The sequence below is a fragment of the Ischnura elegans genome, chromosome 2, assembly GCF_921293095.1.
Source record: "Ischnura elegans chromosome 2, ioIscEleg1.1, whole genome shotgun sequence".
In the NCBI taxonomy this organism is placed as follows: domain Eukaryota; kingdom Metazoa; phylum Arthropoda; class Insecta; order Odonata; family Coenagrionidae; genus Ischnura; species Ischnura elegans.
The window spans coordinates 67878653-67903614 of NC_060247.1; the positions used below are offsets into that span (position 1 = coordinate 67878653).

The window sequence follows — 24962 nt, forward strand, 5'->3', positions numbered from 1 at the left end:
AAATAATTTGTGTATTATGAATACACTAATGGTGGGTAACGAATCGCAATCAATGCCTTTTGTTTTCTTTGATGAAGGAAACTACCCTATTTCACGTGAAATTGTTCAAAATGCATATTTTCACTGTAAATACATTAATCTATGCTTCATTGCATTGGATTTATTGTGAAATCAATTTATTTAAGATTAATATTTTTGTGTAGAATTTAGTCGTGCTTTAATACAGGAACACATCCACCAGGGGGTCAAAATTTTTAATATTTTGTGAGTTTTTAAGGCAATGTCGGTGTTAAATTTGTGATGCCATATGTTCCGTTTTTTCAACAATAATACTGAGTTTGCCTGATAAAGCTTGATTAAAAAATACTATTAGATATACTGAAGCCTAAATATACTATGGGCATATATCAATTTACTTGATGCGGAACAGTTGTTGACACTTCTTCATTTAGTTTTAGGATTGTTAATCTGTACGCACTATCTAATTGGACTCTTATGTCAACTTTACCTAACACGGCATACTCAATGCAAGTATTAATATGTTTTTCACTCAATTTATGTTTTTTGACTTTATCATTTAAATGTTTTGAATCTGAGACACCGTCCATGAACGGTCTACAACTCCCATTACCAAACAAGGATAGAAAAAAAAGGATGTTTAGCTTTGCATCCACACATCCAATCAGTATAGTTGTACAAATTATTGGAATACTTCCGACTTAACTTTTTCGTGCTTTAGAGGCCTTTTGTTGTTGATTTATATTTAGTGTAGGCCTAAATTCTTGAGCTCAATTCTATGTTCCAGGTCCTTAATTCCATTACATACTAATAATAAAATGCCCATCGTTGAAAACAGACGAGACCATTATGACTCACTAATACACAAATCAATCACTAACTCGATCAACTGAACTACAACTAGGCCTATTTACATACCAATCTCTCATTTGATAAAGCAACTTACACATAATAAGTCAACTGGTCTCCAAAACAACGTATCCTGCTACTCCAAGATTATATGGCTGGCACGGCGATGTCAACTCACTAGATGCCTACGTCGCTCTGCGTATGCTTGGGTGGCATCCCGAGACTTCCATTAGGTACAAGCTTAGACACGTCATAGCACCAGCAGTCCCCACCACTACCACTCTTCATATTAGTGCATGGTGATGGTTTGGGACATTCTTGCCAGTGCCCCATGGCTACAAATACGAACTTTTCACGTGATTTTCCTACATTTTCGATGTATGCGATTGAAAAAACACTTTTGTTAATTAGATGCGTAATTATAATTGAATGGGTATTTAATTTTTTTTCCTTTTTCAAATTGTTGGGAGGCGTCAGAGTCTCCTTATGGGCAAGCCGCCACTGGTGATACATGCCACAGGACCCCTCATCTCCCCCACGTGGAATTGGGAGAGAATTGGCTTGATCTCCCTCCCCCCCCTAAATGCCTCACATAATGAATGGATATCCCCTAACCTAATCAACACCCACACTTTATTCTCTTAGAGAGCTTACTTTATAGTGCATTTTATACTGTTTATGGAAGTAGCATTTTTTTAAATTTATTCAAAAGTGTAATGCAGGGTACTTCTAATGAGTTAAAACAGTAGTTGGTCTATCATGATTCAACCCATTAGTAAATAGCACCTGATGCATATTTATTTTTTGAGGTCTACCAGATTAACCCTTTAGAGTGTGGGAATGTTTTCATACATTTTGCACGGTGACTTCGGTATTAACCCAAAAGTTTTATTACTACCTGGATATCTTGCACTTGGACACCTACCCTCACAATAAGGAGCTTATCTCTATCAGACCAGTCCTCATGGCAGAGGGTGCCACCTACAAGGGGGTCTCTTCTGCACTGGCTGGCAGCTAAAATCGTAAATTCCTGAAGCCTAAGGGTTCATAACTCTGTGGTTCAACCCTTGGGTTGGTTTGGATATGTGAGGGTAGAGCTCATGCTTAGGGGCAGGTGTGATATTCTCTAATACAAGGTAGGAGGACTAATTACTTTCACTTGGCCCTCTTGTACTAGATAATTTTTTGGAGTAAGTAATCCAATGGCTTCACCAGAGATTTGAACCTCAACCCTTTGGACAGAGGCCAAGCACTAACCACTCGTCTTCCATACTTCCCATTTGACTAGTCATAAGTGACTATGAGGAGGATAAGACTAAGATATTACAACTTCAATAAGTAAAGAATTGATTTTCTGTAATTTAGTGGATGCTTATGTCAGTTAAAACCAAAGATTTATTCAAGTCTGCAACTGCCATAAAAACTTCCTCTAAAACCAAACTTCCCGCTTTCACAGAATAGAAATCTTGTTTCAGTCAAGTACTCGTTATTACGTTCACGGGACCGAAAAACCGGTGGTTCGTAACAACGAAGTTCGTATGAACGTTCCTTTTAAGAATTGTCGAAAAAAGTGCAAAATATATGTACGCGATTAAATTACGTGCAAATATAAAATTCGTTTCAGTTTCTCAATAGAAGAATGCGGCATGGCGCAATCGAGGGTTGATATCTTCCCGAATATAGTAAGTCCTCGATACATGGACTAGATACGTTCTGAGACCTTGATTGCAAGTTGATAAACCTACAGCACGGGCGACGTGTTGTCCGATGACAGGAAGAAGGTTCTACTTAGGGGGAGGGTGCAAGGTTGCCAGGTAAGAAAGCGAAACGCTAACATCATTTGTAAACAAAAGGGTTACGTGGAAAAAGGAGCCGGAAGGGAGGACGAGAGTTGAAGAACCCAAAGGAAGAATGCCTTGTTTTGGTGGTTCAGGCTTGTTTCCGTGCTTGGTAGCAAACCGTGCTTGCAAAGGGTTCTCCCGCTCCTTCTTTTGCGTTGTCATCGTTCAACTCTCGCCAGCCGGACTGTATGCAAGGCATCGAGGAGTACGGTTATCCTGCAGAATGCAACACTGCATCACAATTGTGACGCAGCTGCAGCTGAAAAAATCACTCCCCGCGGTAAGGAAGAACGGGCGAAACGCAGAACAGTTCCTTACCTCACACCAGATTCAATTATACTTCGTTCAGAATATACCCGAAGTGCCAGGGGCGCAGCTAGGAATTAAGGCTGGGGGGGGTTAAGGTGCAACTAATCCGGGGTGTGTGGTGGTATGGAATACCCACAAGGATAAGTGGTAGGTGCGAGATTAGTAAATTGTGGAATTTTAAGATAAACGGTGAGTTTTACGGCTTTCTGAGGGATATTTTATTAATACTTACACTATTCTATTAGTAATATCAATCCAATTAAGTAAAATGGAGTACACTTAAAAATTTCTCTGAGCTCTGGGGGGGGGTTTTATCCCCCAAAACCCCCCTCGCTGCGCCATTGCAAAGTGAGAGTTCCTCTACGCCACACCGCATTGCATCGGCCAAATCGAAAGGTGCCAAATTCGAAATTTTTGAATGCTCGTACCTCTGAAAGTTCGTAAATCGAATGTGCATAGGAGGATGAGAAACTGTACGTCCAATGGGGAACTTGCATGAATATTTTTTATTTAGCAGGCGGACAGATAATTATTTTCTGAATTCAACAAAGAAAAGCACATGTAAACCTGAGTTTTCCTTCGCGAGATATTCAATGATAAATATAACAAATTTTAAAGCGTGCCAAAAACTCAACCCGGAACAAAAACCGTCCCGGTTTCGACACGTAGTTGAAACCAGGTCGGTTTTTGTGGTCTACGTATCTCAACCAGTAGATGAGGTTACATAGAAGGGGGTGATTCGATTTGAATTACTATATCTCTAGATGGTTCATAAAAATTTCGGCTAAAATATGAGATAAAGGTGATCCCATGGCGAGGCTGAGAAGTTTTTCAATTCATTACATGACAATATAGATTTTTAGATTGAATATAGGGCGATAATATTGACTTTTTAAATTTGAACATCTCAATTGTTAACGAACATCATGATTTTGGTATTTTCAGAAAAAAACTTTTACCGACACAATTATCCCTAATGACTCCTGCCACCACACTTCTCATAAATTCGCTGCTCTGAGGTGCATGACAAATAGGTTACTCAAAATTCCTGTAAATTCCCAAATTTGGAAAGAAGTTGCTGACAATCAAAACCCTAGCTAGCCGTAATGGCTTCAATTATTCATGTATTAACAAGCTACTGGAGTGCTCAAGATCAAAGAAAGCCATGCAGACACTAACCTCTCTGCCATCTCAGAGCAATGTACCATCCCATTGGGTAAAACTGCCATTTGTAGGTAAATGATCATACAATCTGAAGAAAATAATTCCCACAGACAAAACTAGTCGCCCTCCACACCCCCACAACGTTGGTGAAACGATTATGTAATTCTAAGGACGTGTATAACCAAGAAAACAAAAGTGTAATAATTGTGATATTCATTATGTAGGACAGACTGGGAGGATATTTAAAGATCGAGTGATTGAACAAAGGAACTGTTTTATCAATAAAGATGAAAAATCATGTTTTGCCAAACTTTTGAACCATAGTAAACATTTTAGTAACTTTGATTTCGATATTTTACATTGCATAGACAGAGGCCAAAAGCTGGACTTTTATGAGAAATTTGAAATTGTTACCGACTGAAATTACTGCATAATCTTTGTAACGATAAAGTGAACTCCACCAATCGCCTCTTTTGACACTTTTAATTTCTGACCTTCACCTACACCCGCTCCTTTCCTGGTTGCTATGACTTCTCTTCCTACCTCCCCCATTCACTGACTTTACGTAATCCCTCGCCCCCCCCCTCCATCAATGACCTTCCCTATTATCCACCTTTTTAGTCAAACTGTCTCCCCCCTGCCTTGCTATCCTTTCCACCCCACCCTTCTCTTGCAGGACAGTATATACATATAGAACAAGGAAGGCCAAAATTTGTACCTTGATAATGACACTAAGTGTCTAAACCGGGTCGGTATTTAAATATAATTGTGTGGAAGTTTACCATTCATAGTTTATTCACATGGAGATCAAACATTTCCAAAAGGTATCGCCGGACACTGTTAATTATGTTAAGTAAACCCAATTATAAGTGAGGTGGGTGACAAAACATGTAGTGGCCAAATGAAGGATCCTCTTTTGTAATATTTGTACATTGACTGTTAGTTACAGCACTTTCAAAACCACAGTCAAATCTGGGTATCAATATCTTGCACACTTACAAATGCAGACAAGAGAGGTGTGGGTTTGAGTAAGGAATGACAGTGAAAAAATCTTCCGGTGGGAAAATCTCTTCAGGGAAAGGGTGAAGGCAGAGCAGTTGGATAAGGGAGTACTCTGGCATAATGTGAGAGTACTAATCTGCGGAATGCAAGAATCATTATCTATACAGGAAAATGTTTTTAATGCTCATAGCACCCTCAGACAATATCAGAATACTTTCTCACCTAATTGCTCTCCCCCTCGAATACAAGCTAAGTGAACAAGAAAGTCGTGGTTAGATTACTTACTTAATGATTTAATTTATCAATATTTTTAATGCCTTTAAATAAAAATAACCTTTATAATATCACATAACAGAATAAAGTACATAGCAAATACAGGGAAAATAAATAAGATCCAGTAAATAAAACATTATACAGGTATTCGATCCTCTAAGAAAAATTTACAAGCTCTATTTCAATTAATTAAAAATAACAACAATATTATCTGAGGACATGAATTGATCCAAATGAGCATGTCATTAATTATTTGCACGATGTAGCTCACAACTCAACACCACATTTGATATATAAAATTTTAAATTATCAAGGAACTTATTTTGGAGGAAGATTGTTTCGGTCTTCACAACCAACTAGAATGTGTGTACCCTGGCTAGTTTTTTTTTTCAGCAAATGAAGTACAGCAAGCAGACGTTATGGCAGTAATAATAGAAATTGATGAGTACACTGTCACTTTCAATTACTGTTCGTCCTTTCTTTTACGAATTTCACACTAGCATGGTGTTGCTATCATAAACCTCCTAAATATTTTTGCACATATGTCTATTAATAGAGTCAAGACAGTTCTTGCACGATGTAAATACCTTCTCACTATATATTTACATGAATGTAATGCATTCCTGAATTCAATCACAATAACTGCACGGAAAATTCCTGTAGCACTCAACTGAAGGCAGTATATAAAAAGGAAACCTGGGAAAAAAGAAAAAAATGTTCAATAAGTAATTGATTCATCTCATTTAACTTGACTCAGTGCCATCTAGTTATAGGGACAATATTTAGCTGTCAAGCAAATGTCCAAAAAACAAAGCTGAAGTAACTAGTAACTTAAATAGTAAACTATTATTTAAGATTGAAGTTCAATTTCCATCTCCTCCCCACAAAAAAAAAAAATATTACCTCAAGATACTATCCTATTAAGAAACTAAAATTCAAAATAAATACTTTTCCTTTGATTGACTAGAATAACAAAGAAGCAACAAATTACACAAAACTTGAACTTACTCATAAATAATCTACAACCAATATCATTTGGCTGCTTGGGTGGACTGTAGGAGGGGCACTTTGGAAAATGGTTGCTTGTTTATACCAGGCGAGCTAACGGTCACAGGAGAACTAGCTCCAGGAGTTGGTGTACTGGTTTCACTGCCTTCACTGCCGTCCGTTTCCATCTATATAGTCAAATCAATAATGATAATGAGAATACATTCATACATCAAATGCCATGTTATACATATTTGTTTCGTTTAGTTACATTGGGTCAAGGGCTTTGAGGGACATTTTGGCAGTGTTGAGGAACAAATAAAATTACCCAAGTAGCAAAATAGTTTAATGAACAAAATTATCTTTAACCATGTTGTGATTCCTATGAGGTTTAAGCTTGAAGGAAATTTAAATGCTTCACAAGTAATAACAGTTGATGTCTAATATTCGTTATGTAGAAAAAAAACAATACTCATACTGCTACATGATACTTCAGAAATAGTTTTTTACCTTCTCTTCTTTCTCATCATCCATTATAGGTCCATTTTCTGCCTCATATTCCTTCAATACGGCATCCAGATTATACCTTCGTCTATAATTAACGAAGAAACTCCTCAAGTGAGCCTCTGTTTTAGTGCCAATAACCTCAGCAATAGCTCTGAAGTCTTTCCCATATTTCCGAACACCTGAATTCAAATAAAATTATAAATCATGAATACATAACGAAAACATACCCACTTTAGTATTATTGTAAACATCTATATTTAATTCATATAAACATGCAATAAGGAAAGCAGCATCTAACATAAATAATGAAATGAATAATCTCTTATTTAAACAAAGAGACTCAATTACAACCACCTTGATAACACCCTCTGAGTTTGATATGTGATGATCAATTAACTACCTTTTGCCAGAGAGAAAAAATGAGGTGTATGGCATTTATTGTTAATACAGCAGACTCCCGATTATCGGGCTGCAGTTTATCTGTGTTACGGATTATCTGCACACGAGATCACCCTACTTTTATGCGATCTTTATAAAGCAATAAAATCGGACACAAAAGCACCAGGATATCTGAGTTTTAATGCAAGGCTACACTGGGGTTATTATTTCCATTGGAATCCCCTTTGTAAAATGGAATTATTTTATTTACTTGCTGACAAGGATTTTTTTCAAGTTTATTTGGACTTCTGCTCTGGAATTGCAGACGACAATCAGCAGCCGGAAAAAAAACTCTTGATTGATTTTAGAAGATTCTTCAATGATAATCTTCTTATCTTCTTATTCTTAATGATAATCTGATAATTCTTCAATCTTAAAGTAAGAGAATCGAAGTAAAAGTATCGACGATCTCTAATTGTATATTTTATATCACAAATTCGGAAGTGGCCTTGCATGCGGTTGAATACAGCCCAAGGGAACTGGAGAATTCGTCGCACTCGGGCATGTTTATGCCACGAGTAGTCAAGGTCAAACTGGAGGGTTTGGGAAAAGTTAAAGTGAAGGCAGCAGGGGAAGTGGCAGTAGAAATAGCGTGAGACATAGAATATGCCATAAGTCCAGGTTTCCTACAGCTGCTGCACGATGGCGTGATCGCATGCCCATTACCTTCACCGGAGTTACGTGCTCATTTTTTCAACTATCTAGGCGAGCGATCGTGCTCAGAGATCACAGAACAGCCGGTACATCCCAGGCAACTTGGGTGAGACGTGACTATGCGGCGTGTTGCCTGACGTGTACAGTTTCCGACGTCGCAGAGCGGTTTGGAAGCTTTCGTGCAAACCAATTTTCTGAATCCCCAATCTCACAGCCACCGATACGTGGTCTTCGGAAACTAGGCATTACACAGAGCAGTAGAAGTAAGAGTACAATCACATTATCGTCACTAAAAAAATTGCGGTCGGGTAAAGGAAGCTTGTTATGATTCCAGAAAGCAATAAAAAATAACAGACAATGTGGGTGAATATTATTGTTTGATTCCCATAAATTTTGAAAATTACCAGAAATAAAAGGAAAAGCTTGGATTATCCGTGTTTTCCGATTATTAGTGCCGCCTCTCCCCATCATTAGCCCAGATAATTCGGGAGTATGCTGCACAAATAATACTTTACATATACTATTTTCATCCTTACAACGCATTATCTTCAGATTGGACCGAGCCTAAAAAAGTTTTCCACACACAATTCTTCCCTACTAGATTGGCTCAAGAGCAAATTTAGCATCACCAAAGATCCAAAGTATGTGCCATTATTTGCATTAAGTTATAATTTGAGATTCAAAGGCAATGCACACTTAAAACTTGTTCCCTTAATATTCTACTATGATGGCTTTTATTAGAAAAATATAAGAATGACACAGGCTAGGGAAATAATGAACATAATACTACTGATAATTCCCACAAGAAGACAATTTTACATTTTTCCTGCAAAACCTCTGTTTTAAAAATGCTATCTTTGAGGAAGTATTAAGAAGGGGTGCAAAGAGATCAGAAAAGTTGCAGAAGAAATTTCACAAAAGGGAACATGAAATATGCAACTCACATTCCCATAACAAAAGACATTCATACCATAGGTGACATTCAGAATACTTCGAATGGCAGTAGCATTGTATTGAAGGAATGAACTAGACTACCTCTAAAAAGAGTATTCTCTGACCGAGAGCTGACAACTCCTTTGCTTGGTATATGATCTGATGTGATGGGTTGTAGCAAACAAAATTATTGATGTTGACTACTTATCTGTATATACTAAATTATCTGTGTATACTAAATACTTAAAAAAAATTATACCCCATTGATATGTACTTTTTTAATTATAGAAATCTTCCCAAAAATTTTCATACCTACTTTTTCAGGAATTAATCAGTGATGATATTAATACTTTACAGCACAAATTCTACCTTAATGCAGTAACACAAACATAAAACCAGTTTCATGTCAGATTAAAGATTATCTGGAGATTTAAATTACCTTATTTGACCAGACATAATAAAACTTTCAAAGCATAATATATAAAATAGTATTAATATATTAGAAACAAAGAAATGTAACAACCTTGAACTGCTAAAAGAAGTTCATCATTTGTCCATCTGGCATTGATACGATTGTTGGAATCAGGTGGTCTGAGATCATCAATGCCTTCACCAGTCTTCCGTTTCAATGCACTGATAGTTTGCTTATGGTTTTGCACCTGAGAAAATACACCATTATGAGCTACCAGTAAATCAATTAAAAATGACCATTTCAATTAAAATGAAGCATGCATAATAAGAAGTAGTAAGATATAATTATTTCATGAATGATATAACATCACTGAAGAATCACAGGAAATATAATGAAATAGGATACTAGCTAGAAAAGTAAAAAATATTAGATTTTCACAGAAAAAATTCACATTATTAATTACTGCCAGCATGAATACTTGGGTATGTAACGAACTTACTTGCCGCTTCAAGGAAACTATTTCTCGGTCCATTGCCTTAAGCATTGCTTCTCCCTGACCTGCAGGACCAGTTGCCATGGCAGCAAGGTCATCATGGTTGATATACATTCCACGAGGAGGCTTCCTTCGGTGCCTCATGAGTAAATGATGCCGATCCCGACCCTCTCGTTTCACAGGACCAGTAGTAGGGCGAAGCATTCCAGTTCGCCTGTAATTTTAAAAAGATAGACTGTAATACACTAGCAAATACGTAGCGACAGTACAGAATAATTAAGACTAAAATAATATAATAACAAGTTTTCCCCTACAATAGAAGCTAGTTTTAGTGAGCGCTCAAAATCCCCGTAAATCGCTTGAGCAAATCACAGCTAGGTTATTAATTCATGCTAGGCTCTGATATATATGCATAGATCTGAAGAGATATTCATAATTATAAGCAGCATGCACAAAATGTATGACATTAAAAATCTAATTGAGAAAATAAAATGTAAAAATATTTTCATGTTAATTTTTTCGTACATTTAAATTGACAACATTAGAGCAAGAAACCTGAAAATAACCAAACGTTAAGTTATGAGATAAATTATAAAAAAATTATGGTTCTTGCTCTCAGATAGCAGAATGCAAGTTTTCAAAATTGGCTGCTGAACTTCATTAGAACTCATTGTTGAAAAAACATTTTGGTGTAACTTTCATTTTTGCAAAATTTGGCAACTATCTGATTCTCACTCTCAAGTCTTGAATTAATTACTTACCTAAGATACTGATAGCATGCATTGCACATATTTCCTTTTTGAGTAGGGTGGACATGTGTGCATCCAACACCACAGTTCGCACAAGAATTCTTGCTTGATTCACCCTCCTTCTGCAAGAGAAAATACTCACATTAGCAAGAAAAGTATAAGTAACTACACCAACTTTTTTTCAACCAGCCTTGAAAAACAAGAATAGGTATTTCCTGATTACTCTTGCAATTTATTTACTTTCCTTACCGAAAGAAGCAGGCTTGGCTAACAGGGGCCTAAATACATTAATTACCAATATTTATGAATGGCTGAAATTTTTTGACTTCTCAAACAAGAAGAAAATGAGTACTTAGTAGTTCATAATCAAATAAAGTAACTTAGTACAGTGAACCTCGATCTATCATTCCTGCATTGATCATTTTCCTGCATTCATTGCTCGCCTTTCCTGGTCTAAAATGAAGTCCACTACAGACAATTTTTTCCCGCATCTATCGATCCCAGATCATTTCCATCATTCACCAGTATAATTTTCCCACATCCATCATTTGATGAAAAGGAGAGAAAGTATTTACAATGTGTCATCATGTGTTTGAATCTTCCCCAAGAGATGGAACTACCATAGGGAGAAGCTCAGTGCCGTGGGATAGTACCTACATAGCACATTTCCCAAAATCAGATACCTCCCTCTGACACCCCTCCGATGCTTTCTGTCTCTCCAAAATTAAACAAAAGGCCCCAGCTTGCGCAGGGTTCATATTATGAAGACCATAAATCAAAGAGCTTTGAAAGAAAACATCAAGTTACAGGAGAGTAATCAACTGCTTCACGAGTCACCAAAAGGAGTCGAACTAGGACTTTCCGCAATTGATATTACACCTTTATCGGATTGAAATATTAGTAATACGCGTATAATTTAAAAAAGAGTAAGACAAAATAAGATGTATTTCTGACACTATTTAAGCATTTTAAGCAAGGAAATAAATGGCAAAATACGAAGGAGACTTAGCATTCTGGCAAAACTCGATATCCTTGAAGCTGAGCTTTTCAGAAGTTGATGCGGCATTTTTTTCTGAAATAGATATCAAGTTACACTTTATGAGTTATGCTATAAATCTCTCTTGTCACAGGTACAGATGAAGTGATCTTTTCTCAAAATATTTGGTTTCTCCCTGCCAACCATTTGAATTCATCTACTTATCAGGTGAGAACTTTCAAAGCTGGACCGAAAATAATTGAAGAAGAAGAAAAGAATCCAGGGGAGAAGCGCATGAATATTGCAAAACACCTTGGGTTGTCCGGTAGCACATGACGGTAGGAGAAGGGGTAGAGCGAGCTACCTGTTCTAAACAAGAAGTTGGATGAAGCTGAGTATCAGATGGGCGGGCCACTGAAATGGCGTTTGATAGATAAGAATATATACACCAGACAGAAATCCATCGTAGCAGTGTAAATACCGAGACAGCATGCAATCACTTTTTCGTGCGGTGGTGTTATCTTAGGGTGCTTGAAATAGGTATTAGTCAAACCAACAATATGCCCTAAGTTTTTCCATAAAATCTAATATTCCATCAATCAGCTAAATTGCTGTTTGAATCCTTAAAAGAAAATCACAATTAATGGTCAGAATCCTGCATTTTGTGCTGCATAGGCAACCTAGTCAAACATTCCCACATTGATCAATTTCCTGCATTCATCATTTTTTTCATCCATCCCCTAGAAAAACGATAGATCAAGGTTTCACAGTACATAGTTCATAATCAAATATCGTACCTTCATAGCCTTTCAAGATGGAACTAAGTAAAATAATATACATGAAACAAGAAGATTTTATGAAAAATTATAATGAACATTTCAAATCAACATCTAGATTAAAGAATAAGAAACTGATAAGTGACTCAGTGAAAAATTCATGGCAGAAATTAAAAATATACCATTTAAAACGAAAAAATAAATCAAATTCAAGAAAAAAACGTGCATAAGGAAGGTAATATAATGCAAGCAAAAACTCATACTTCAGGTAGTAGCCCATAAATAAGCATTTTATTCAATTAAGTTCTATATGATTACCATATAAAATGATATATTGCACAATTAACAAAAAGTTATTCAGATTAGGAAAGTTACAGCAATAATGTATGGAAAATTTACGGTATTCAACCCACTGAGCTCATAATTAACTGCTCAGAAGACCCAAAACAATGGCACACTACCATTTACTGTACCCCTACATCACTGATTTGGTTTATCAATACATTTCCTACACAATGTAACATTCTTTGTAGTGAGAGGGTACATAAAGCAGAGCTTATATTATCTGTACAGATGAAGAGGAAAGCCTAAACGAAGAAAATTAAAATAAGATATTATCCATTCATGATCATTTTATCAGAATTCACTCAAAGAACTACGTATATGGAAGAGAGACATATGTTATATTGAAAAAAATCTTACTCATTCCTTGAATCACTTTTAAGTTTAAAGAAGTAAAAAAAAAAATAATTTGCAGCACACTTTCCATGAGTTGGTGACACCATAATGATTCTGGTTTACTGACTTGTTCAGGGACTACCACTCAATGGGGAACGACATTACTCTCATGAGTGTAAGCGACAATGAATTCATTGAGGTATATGCACAAGAGAAAAGAGAAAAGGTAATGTGATGGGTAGGAGTTTGTGAAGTCATACACTTAACTGTATAAGGATTGAGGTTCTTTTTTTTGCCACAAATAACTCGAGAGGCAAGAGAGATAGATTGAAAAACAAAAAAAAAACATGGAGCCTTTATTATTTTAACCTCAATCACAATCAAAACTAATGATATAATAAAAAAATAATAACCGAGCCCAATCTAACTAAGGCTTTTGTGTCATGCTCTCTCTGCATATTTCACATCAATTCCAATGAAAAACTAGTTTGTATAAGGGGTTGGGTCGCTAGAATACCAAAAAATGACCATATATTATACACTGATTGACAATGTCCTCCAAAAAGGCATGTTTTATTTCATAGCAAGTAAATTGAAAAATCTAAAAATCAATACGACTGAATAAATTGATTTGAGTTAAAATGCACATGGGCGCATACAAAATTACTAAGATACTGAGAAACACTCTATATTAAACTAGACATGCGCTCATTACAGAATGACAAGTGACTACTGGCAAGGACTTATGTAGAGGTGATTTTGTTCTTTTTGAAGCATTAAATCAGTAGAAATTGAGGAGAAAATAAAGCAGCTGGAATGTAATGTTGTTCAAAACAACGCATGAGACATTTACCTCCTCATTTTGTACACCTCTTGGTGGTGATCCACTCTTACGTCTGATTCCTCGATGAATGGTCCACTTCTGAAATTTGACATACATAAAAATCTGAGACCAAGAACTTCATTTATACCCAGAGGATTCCAATTTTATACAGCTTTCATCACTTGTAAGGCAAAGAAAATATAATGATTTTTATACACATAGATATTTTTGAAATATAGAAAACGGGATAACAATTTCTAACATAACAGTTTCCAAAAGGTTGCGTTTCTATCACGAATTATTTCGACGACGAAAAAGGTTTTAAAATTAAGATCAATTCTGAAATTTCTCTAACATGAGAATAAGAGCTGCAATATTGTAATTTCACTAATCTTTTCACACTACATAAACAAAAAATGCTCTTTCAACCAATCCACTTTTAGACAAGGAAAAGTTATAATAAGCATGACTGCTATGTCAATTCATATGGTATAATAAAACTTATAATCCAGCTGCCTGTTAAAGACACTGTTGGCCAAATTTTGCCCTCCAACAGTTTAATAATGGAAGGACTACTATACATTGCAAAATCCAGTCACATCAACAACTATGATTTTAAAACTAAGTATCCCATATTTAATCTCTTAAATTTCTGTAATTACTACTAGGCATTCAAGCTATTTTAATGTTAATGACGAATTTAATTATGCACTTGGAAATAGAATTTCAACACATTTTTTGGGTTGCTGAATTGATGTGTCACATTTCAGTCTCATGAGCAACAAAACGAATGGGAACATAAAAATTTCCTTAATTACTGTTGTAGCTAAATGCTTATACATTAAATGTTATTGTGCTCATCAGTGTAGAAGCTATAAATCCATCTGTAAAAAAGTCACTATTTTCCAATCCGCACACCAGATGCAATCACTGTATTCTTGCTCCACAGTTTGTCACAGAATCTACTAATGCTATTTTTACCAAACTTTTGTAGGGAATTTGTACGTAGCTGATTAACTATTATTTCGGGTTGTGAGTGCTCTGAACTGCCTAGAGCTAGGCTAAAGCTGTGAGCAAGGGTACGCCCACTGCTGGCGTTGAACAGGAGGAAAAAGAAAAACACTTTGCTTGCTGTAACTACAGCTGTAAAAGGTAAAAAGATTGCCATTCTGAGAAGATTGGTAAAAACAGAGGTAGTGGAATAAGTAATTCCTGATAAGTCATCCAAGGAATCAAGTATATTTATCAGGGTATCTCCACATCTGAAATTACTTCCCTTTAATTGGGTATACATCAAATTACTCCAAGAGTAAAAGTGATTGACTTTCATCCACTGATGGCCTCTAAACAGAAGTTGCCACCTCTTTGGCAAGTGTTTTTCTTACGAGTGTCATGGTTGCTTCCTAGATTCCATTAATGTTTCCCACAGATCTAAATTTCCACAAATAAGAACCTACAAAAAAACCATTTATGCCAATACTTTTGAGTCCTATTGCCTTGAGTAGATCAATGGAACAACTAGGGCAAAGAGCCTCTAACTGGACAACTCTCAGTCTTTTTGGAAAGCTCTTTGTAGCTCGGCATCCACATAACCCAAAATAAATGTTGACTAACATATAAATTTTGTAGAGATATCATGTGTATATATAGTGATAAACTCTGGTCCAAACCTTGATTTCATCCAGCGCAAAGATTGGAAAATAGCAATTATTGACATCAGAATCAAAAACTTAAACACACAGGAAATTTCATATGAATAATGCAAAAGCATATTATTACATTGATAAAGGAAATGTTAATATCACAATCTATTTTGTCGTTGCAAAGCCGAAAATGTGATGCAACCATTCAGCAACTAGAAAAATGTACTGAAATTCAGTTTTCAAGCGCATAAAGAAATTTTTATTAACATTAGAGTAGCTCAAATGCCCTCAGTCTACACATTCCTACACACACTAGCTCTTCGCCTATCACGACAAAATATACTTATTTTTTAGTACAAATATTTGTCTTTTACACTGACAATTGAGCAAAGAGCCAAACACTAAATTTCTTACTAAATATCAATGTCTATTTCATCCAATTCACTATGCACATAACAATATACCTCACTAGATTAACTGGTGAGAATCAGACCTAACCAGAACAATGAAAGCTCATAAGTATTACTAACGTTACCTAACTCATCATTACCTCAATCCGATGTTACACTTGACTAATCCTGAAATAAACTTAATGCTGAAGCAATTTCCTTTCACGGAAAGAAATGGTAAAAATTATCCTATGATAATCAGATTAATTATGTTTCTTTCACAATGACACAGTGTTATTTACCATACTTAGAGCTTACCTTTTCATCAGAATCAGAATCAGTATTTGAGCCAAGCTCTGAACCACCCTCACTGCCTTCTTCTCGTTGAGCAGCCAACTTCCTTGCTTGCCTGTCCATTAAACTAGTTCGGCTTCGGGTTTTTTTCCATGAATAGTAGTACTTTACCAAACTGGCAATTGATTTATCTGGAAGCTTGAAAGAGCAAAAAATGATTTCATTCATATACTTTTCTTTCATTTCTGTAAATTTTACCACATAACATCCAAGAAATCTTTAAAGTCCATAAATAAGGGTCACTATGTGTATTCCACACCACATAATTACATCATCATGGTACACTTATGACTGAACAAAGTACAGCAAAAAGCAACCAATGACTACATTCATAAATATATCACCAAATTCAAATCAAAACAGAGAACAATATGTGATGGCAGGGTATGACAGGGGAAATACTACATAACTGTTGAATACATATTGGTTTCCCAAAGCAGTGAAAATGGTGAAAAGAGGAATTGTTTGACACTATACTGAAGTTCAGCTTCTATTTCATGCCTCGTGGGTTTTATTATTTTTAACTTCTCACTTGAAACTTTTAGGCTTATAACCACAAAGTAAACAAGACTTACCATTTGCCTTATCCTATGAAAACTTTTGCCATGAAATTGAAAAGCTTGCTCAAATAGGACTTTATCCTCCACAGTCCACTCATCAGGAAATGGTGTGAAGTTTGCCAAGTCCAATATTGCCTTCTCCAGGTCATGCTTATGCCAGAACAACATTCCCAAAGCTTGCTCTCCATTGTAACCATACTTTTCTTTGGCTAGTGAAATATATTCATCCACTGTAAAGTTAAATGATGACACATTATTGTACAATAAAGCATAAGAAAATTGTAACTATTGGAATAATGGCTAAATATAAACGATAAACATACATTTACAATCCGGAATGTCCACAGTGGGTGACCACACCAACAGAGCTCTTTCAGCATTTAAATCTGGACGGCGGTCTAGAATAAAAACAAATTAATCAATAGTACCAAATCTAAAAACTATGACTGCACCTAAAAATATGTATTACAGAGAGGAAAAAAGAGCTCTCAGCCTAGGTCTAACGGTGATTTCTAGTAACCTTAGACCTGGTGAACAAGTGAACTGATTTAGGACATATTTTTACACTTGGGTTGGTAAGGCTGTGAATGGAAGAGGGACAATAAAAAAGGGTCCTGGGCTTATAGATCTGCAAAAGAGGCCATATGGTGAGATGAATGTAAAAATAACTCAATTAAAAACTTAGCAGAATATTGATAAGAGTAAAGAGGACCAAAACTATTGGCCCTATCTTTCCTGGTTATTTAAATTAGTATAAAAAAATGTATATTGGATTTGTTTTTTTTCAAAGTAATGGATATAAGAATTAAGGCCCTTATTTCTACATTTTATCCACTAATTAAATTGACCCAAAATTGGATGTATAGCTCCCAACTATGATTATTCCTCTGAAGTGACTGTACTCCTTGATACAGATTCATGGCCTGCAATGAAGTCATCGAAAATGAAGTATTCATCAATTGAATAAAAATATATGCAGTTACCTGCATCATTTTGGAATATTGATAGTTTTATTCCATTACTGATTCATACTTTCCACCTGCCTCCAGATCCCACATCTCATTTTTTTCACAAATTTTAAAAATATATCATTTCCTTTCAATCTGATTGAATATTTGAAAAAAAAGGAAATGTTTAATGGCCAAGTTACCCTTGTGGCCCTTGACATGAGGCCACTCTGTGTAGCTTTGGTGTGGAGTACCGGCACCACCATCACATGCTATGTAGTACAGTAAAACCTCTATGAAGTGAACCTCTTTACATCGTAAACCTCCATACTTTGTACCAACCCTCTGGTCCCGTCAGATTTACATGTAAATTTATAGGCAAACCTCTATGTAGTGAACCTCTTTATCTCGTAAAACCTCCATATATCGCACCAACAAGACACCCCGAGACGGCCGAACTACCTCCGCAAATCGTACCGAGACAACTAGAGACCATTAATGCAGCCGCGATTACCTACATGGAATGACATTTTCAGCGATAAATGTTTCACGCTTATTATTTTCTTATACACCTTTAATAATTTTCACGTTAACCTATAGTTAGGGCATCCAACTATCCTAATCATATTAAGTGACGGTAAATGAAGACAGAACACATTGTTTTCTCTCGAATCATGGTCAAAATCACGCGATAGCACTCGCTTTCCTTTAATTAAGGCTTTATTTTCGTGAACGACCGTAGTTTAAAATTTAATACGCTTAGCGACAGTCATATGTCTTGCCAGCGTATTTATGCCGCGAAATCTGACTCTTCCATCGGGAGTCCTCGACGTCAATTTCTAGCAATACTGAACGAACATCAATCCATGCGTGACAGTGTTAGGTGAAGGAGACAGCTAATTAGCTGATACGCGGTAGGGCAATGAAATTTTTTACCGTCGCCGCCGCATTCTGAAGTAGTTCACCCAGCATTCTCACCGGGAAATCACGTCCTTTCGCAGACCTAGCGTTTCTGTGTGCCCTCGACAGAATTTTTCTTCGGAACGCTACGTGCATTGTATTTAGGAGAGAGGGAAGTCAACAAAATTTTCAAAATTACGCTCAATTTTTTGTCTATTTTTTGCAGAAGTCACGTGTTTATTTATTTTTTTATAATTTTTAACAAGTCACATGTTATAAGAATGATAAATCAATTTTCTTAAAGATATTATAAGGAGTATTTTCAATTATTTGCCATAAAATATGAAAAAATATGAAAATTACTTAATTAATCATAGGCTGATGATGGATTCGAGAAATAAAAGAAGGCGACTGCTTGACATAATCACATAAATGGCAATTTTCCTAGCCATCAACGAGGACAGGCAGAAGGCAGTGACCTTTGGAACCTCATCATTCACCCTCACATATATTTTAATCAACTGAGGAAAAACAGAAGAAACTGTATACCTAGGCTGCACAAATAAAAAAACTCAGGCAGTTAAATACGAGGATGAAGAAATTATGTTTAGAAATATAAAACTATTATACTTTCTTCCGAACACTATTAGTTACAACCCTTAGACCAGGGAATTATTTCTTAGGTCAAAGGGCATTAACGAAAACAGCTAGTGATTTATATATAGTGAAAATGACATTAAAAAGTGCTCGTGGAATTGAAAACATTATTTCGAAAGAGTTTGAAAAAAATTTTAAGCAAACCCATTAACTAATTTATTTTCTAAAAAGGCCTATTGAACAATTTACTTTTACCTTTGTGTAATTGTACATATAAGTTCACTTATGCATGCGTACATATATGTTTAAATATATTAATATAATGGCTTAAAAGACAGTAGCACCTTTCATTTCCCAAGGATATGAAAAAATGGTGCCTGCCACTAAAACCTCTCTATAGTGAACCTCCATACATCAAATTGCCCAAATTTTGGTCCCCTCCATTACGATGTAAAGAGGTTTTACTGTAATACTAAGTCCCCATCCAATAGCACATCTGATTTAAACAAAAATGCTACACCTCAGGGGCACTTTTGGGTGTGGCCGCACTACCACAGTGCCATCAAATAGTCTCATGTGAAGGTTCCCTTAGAAAGGATCTAACAGCCTTGATATAATGACCAGGGTCAAAGCAGAATGAAATTGCAAGATGAGAATTTAGGCCTTAATTTGATCTATTACTATTAAAGGGCCTCAGGTTGTAGCATTTAATTAAGAGAGAATTAATTTTTATATAATGAAAATTATAAAAGACAGAAGTGAAAGCTCAGATTATCCATTATTTCTGTTATTTAAGTCGCCTCACCCATCATTAGCCTGGATAATTGGGATTTAGATGAACTAAAGAGCCATTTACGTAGTTCATAAACAATTATATTAATTGATTAATTATTATTATTACAAATTTGCATTATTCCACACTGAAGTACTTTCACATTTTCCCTTTCTTACTTCTTCTTCTATTTCTTCACTCCTGATGATTAAAAAACACTAATAAAAATTCCTTTTTCAAGATACACAACCATGGAAGGCTGGCTCCTATATTTACTCAGCTAAAGATCTGGTTTGGTTTCTGGGATTAGATCTTGGCTTCAAGTTCTTAAAATTTTCCTTTCCATTACTTAATTAAAAAGCTAATTATGATTGAGATCCTGCTTCCTCTGCTTTATTGAGACACACTTAATTTTCCAATTGCATGAGCGAATTGGTTTTCCATCAAATTAAAGCATTTCTTCAAGCAAATTTACCACATCTTCCTGTGTCAAAGATATTATGTCCTCCGATAGATACAATTGATTGGCGCTTCATGAAATGAAATTTCTTTACCATCAATTGCATGACTCCACGCTTGTTCCTTGATTTTCCTAACCTATTTCAAATCCCGTAACTTTTCCCTGATTTCCTGAAACAACCTTAACCTGGGGATAATTTTGCTGGGAAAAATGGTATAAAGAAGGGGCATAAAGGAGTATTAAGCAAGAACATGAAAAATTTTGGTCCAGTAGAGAGAAGTGTATGTTGTGGAAAATAGTAGGAGGATATTTGGTCATTTACATTAATATTGTTAGAAGATGACAGTAACAAAGAGAGATTGGGAGAGGGAGCAAGGGGACTAGCTAAGGCACTGATAGAAGTATACATACAACGAACTGTTAATCAAACATCAGATCCATAGGGCTTCACTTACAATCCATCTCCACTGTCGTATTTAGCCCATTAATCCCCAGCGTTGCGTATATGCAACATTATGGAATTTTAATTCTTAGAAAAATACTTCACTTCAGGATAACTTTTTCTTCGGTTTACTGGCAATTTGAAATATCTCTAGTTCTACTTGTGTTATTTTCATCATAATTTTCATTAAAATTATTAATATTTTTTGAATTTGAAATTTGCCTTTTCCAAAGGATTGATGTACTACAAATTGTAAAAGACATTTCACAAAGATTAATTGAGGAATCTTACTGCAGGTAATTTTTTCTCTCAGTTCTAAGCTTCGTAATTCATCAACAACATGGGACTCTGGTGACAGCTAAACTATCACCAGAGTTCTACGTTGTCCATTTTGAAATTTTTGACAATTTGTTGAAAATTCAGGCCTTTTCTCAGTATACTAGACCAAAATTCCTTTCAGTGTGGAAGTTTTCTAACTAATTTTCGATTGATGAGTAAATGCTTCCATATTTCGGGCGGCACTCGGCTAAAATGCTCATCTGCAGGAAACCGATTAGATTTGGTTGTAAATTGTGGTGTCTAGCCTCATCTACAGGCAATTTCTATCAGTTTTAGCCATATGACTGTTCTATATTTGTTGAATTTTTGTAAGTCTCCAAAACATCTTACCATGTATTTTTATAGTTTCTTCACCAATTATAGTCTGTTGGCAACTCAAAGTGATAATGGCTATTTTGCAGTAGGGACAGGAGAAAATATAATGGGAAACTGTGCTGTTATATCTTCGAGGGATTTGGCAAAAAACCAAAAAGAGATTTGACGCTTTTCGTTTGACAAGTCAAAAGATATTCTCTTAGTTCGATGGCATGATAATTTTGTCATCACTGTTTCTTCAAACTACTGGAATATTGAACCTATAGTTTGGACGAATAGGTATAACTGGAAGGAGAAGAAAAGTGAACCGATTCCACGATCATATCATCAATGATTACAATCAATAAATGGGAGGGGTAGATTTACACGATAATTCTGCTGCATGTCACCGTATCCAGATTAAGGGAAAAAATGGTGGTGGTCTCTGTTCATAAATGGGCTCTGTAGTGCAATGGTGAATAAGTGGGGATTTTACACAATGGTCACGGGTGAAGCAATTCCTCAGTTAGACTTCTGGTCTGCCCTAGGAAAAACGACATATCCCAGCATATCCGTCAAGACAGAACAGGGCATTTCATCCAAAGGAATACTGATAAATTTCGGCGAAGATGTCGATTGTGCAAATTGCAGATAACTTTTGGGTGTGTAAAGTGCAATGTTTACCTTCGCGCAGAATTTTTTCACACATTTAATCATAAGTGTAGATGAAAAATAAAAGATGCAACCTAAGTTAGAAAATTTGATTTTTCTTTATATTTACCGGAGATTTCCCAGCGTTGCATAAATGCAACATCATGTAAATCATATATTATGATGAATATAATAATAAAATCAACAGATTTAGGCGTTACTTGGTGGAACGATGAGATATTCATGATGAAACAAAAACACAGTACTATTCCACAACCTTATATTTTTGCAGTCTACTAGTTTCAACGTTTACACCGTTAAACGTTGAAACTAGTAGACTGCAAAAAATATAAGGTTGTGGAATAGTACTGTGTTTTTATTTCATCATGAATATAATAATGTTTTATGCAAATTCATCTTCGGCCTAAATAAACCGGGAAATACGAAAAAACCAAAGTTTAAAGTTGTACATACAGTCTGGGGAATGATGGGTTAAAGAAAAAAAAAGCTATGTGCAAGGAGTTGAATCCAAATCAGTGGCACATTAGACGTCACAGGTAGAGAGGGTCCCTACAAATCCCTCCATCAGTGGCGGATCTATGACTGAGGGGGCTATAGCTTCCTCCCCCCCTTGGGTATCTAATATACACTAAATAGAATGGTAATTTTTTCTGAGCCCCACTACTGCTGGAATTTCAACCCCCACTTAGCCTCCTCCCTTGTCTCTACCCTGGATCTGCCACTGCCCTCCATTATATTAACCCCTTATGGGACAGCTAGTGCCTCAAAATATTGGTTTGACCCCGATGTAGAGCGTAACCTCAGTAAGTTAAGTTTAGTTCGGATAGGGCACCACTCATCTCTCCCTATTTGAGTTTGCTCCGCTCTACCTCAGATGCCTACCTTTAACTAATAGTGCTTAGCAATAATCTAAGATGATTGATCCATAATAAGAAGAGAGGGGGCAAGGCAATGCTATTTTGGTTAATTAAGGATGTGTTTCTATCCGTAGGAATAACGTTATTTAGGACATAATATCTTTGTAGCCTGCAGGCAAGCCCTTCTGCAGGATTCATTACAGACTATGGCAGTTAACTTTTAAAATTTTCCTATTTTTGGGGGAGGGGAAACTGGACCCTTCTGCCCCCTAATATACACATATAATTCAAATCCAAAGATTACAACTGATGTATTGACGTAAGAAATTGAGAACTTACACGTTGAAAAAAACTTTAATGCTATGAAAAAGAAAAAAATTCTTAGACCAAATAGGCAATTAGACCTAAACTTCAATTATGTATATTGCAATCATCCATTATTTCTGATAACTATATGAGGACAATGCCTGAATACAAAAGATTTCATGTGATAATTTAGGTGCACTATTTCGTAGTAAGAGCAATCATGGAAAATTAGCGAGAACCAATGGTGCTACATATATGGTTTGGATGAGAAACAAACAGATAGCTCCTCTAAATCTCTCACACCTAAAAGGCAATACTAGTTTGGTTTAAATTAGGACACCAAACATTAAAAAAAATTAACCTCTAAGATAAGATAGACATACTTACCAATAACAGGAGTAAACTCGGGAATCAATGCTTGAAAATCCTTTCCCACCCGTATCTTCTCATCTGAGGATAAAAATTACAAGAATATCAATATGAAACATAAATGACTAGCTGTGAGTGACTACTCCAAAGATATACCATTTCATTATTTTAATCATGGCTCACAGATAGCGCGATACCGAGTAATCGTCGAAGTGAATACGACAGAATTGGAAAAATAATTAAAGGTGAAATACAACTATCTGCGGCCAATTAAACGTATCAGCTAAGGCGAATTCAACAGTAACTATTTGTAAACAACGCAATCAATTCCCAACCAACAATCTCCGCTTCACATAAGTCATATTTAATCAATGCAAGGTTCTCCTAAATGATCATTGTGAATGGACTGATTAATCTACGTCCAAAACATTAGGAAGTGAATTCTACTTGACGTCTATTTTAAATAAAATTTAACAGTTAAAAATAATAAATAAATTACAGTAAAATTAGGCCATTGCAATGCATGGGGGTGCAGACTCCAATACAAATAAATTTAGTTAGTCACCCCTTACTACTGACGGCTGTTACGAAATAATAAGTTCTATTAATCGAACCTCAAGAATGAAAACTAAGTAAAATTTCAAAATAGAACTAATATGTGATTCACTAAGGCAGAGAAAAACACTACGACCCCTACATTTACAAAAATAATACCAGACAGGGAATTAATGACACATCGGCCTTCAATTTATATCCTAAGTTTGAAAACTTGTCTGAAATAACACATACCGCCTTCTTCCTCTGTACTGGTATCAGTAGCATGACCATTAGGACTCGGTCCGCGGGATCTTCTGCCATTACGCACATTATCCGAATTTCTTTCCGCTAACACCATTATTAAATAATTTCGATTTGTACGTGACGGGAAACACTTTGCAAGCGGACGTTAGGAAATATGAAAGTTTGCCGAGAATACCGCTCGGAACGCCACTTAATGAAAACTAGCACACTTGTAGTACTACCTGAGAGGAAAAGATTAAAAACAAAGTTGAAATATCACATTCATTAATTTATTTATAGCGCCCAAAAAGCTTAAACCTTTATAAAATAAGTTATTAATCAATATCTTTATCTATAATCTTTGAGAATTCAATAATTTACGTAGCGTACGCGTCGAGA

General features: G+C 35.8%; 1 protein-coding gene across 1 annotated transcript; it reads right to left on the reverse strand.

Annotated features, from left to right (window-relative positions):
• Positions 1-5480: 5480 nt before the first annotated feature.
• On the reverse strand, positions 5481-24762 carry LOC124153909 (REST corepressor 1). The gene is made up of 12 exons (XM_046527309.1): positions 24573-24762; positions 23802-23864; positions 17152-17226; positions 16844-17058; positions 16233-16406; positions 13913-13981; positions 10642-10751; positions 9887-10094; positions 9499-9634; positions 6954-7129; positions 6465-6631; positions 5481-6152 (listed from the first exon to the last, which is right to left on the reverse strand). Exons 1-11 carry the CDS (start codon positions 24676-24678, stop codon positions 6488-6490), a joined length of 1476 nt encoding a protein of 491 aa, XP_046383265.1. The 5' UTR covers positions 24679-24762; the 3' UTR covers positions 5481-6152; positions 6465-6487.
• Between the last annotated feature and the right edge of the window lie 200 nt (positions 24763-24962).

Bases quoted from the DNA above. Each gene is read 5' to 3' on its own strand.
- LOC124153909 (XM_046527309.1), bottom strand. From the start codon at position 24,678: ATGGTGTTAGCGGAAAGAAATTCGGATAATGTGCGTAATGGCAGAAGA. The intron at 17,227-23,801 runs GTAAGTATGTCT...TTTTTATTCTAG, and splicing joins CGAGTTTACTCCTGTTATTG to ACCGCCGTCCAGATTTAAAT. The intron at 7,130-9,498 runs GTTGTTACATTT...ATTTGAATTCAG, and splicing joins ACTTCTTTTAGCAGTTCAAG to GTGTTCGGAAATATGGGAAA.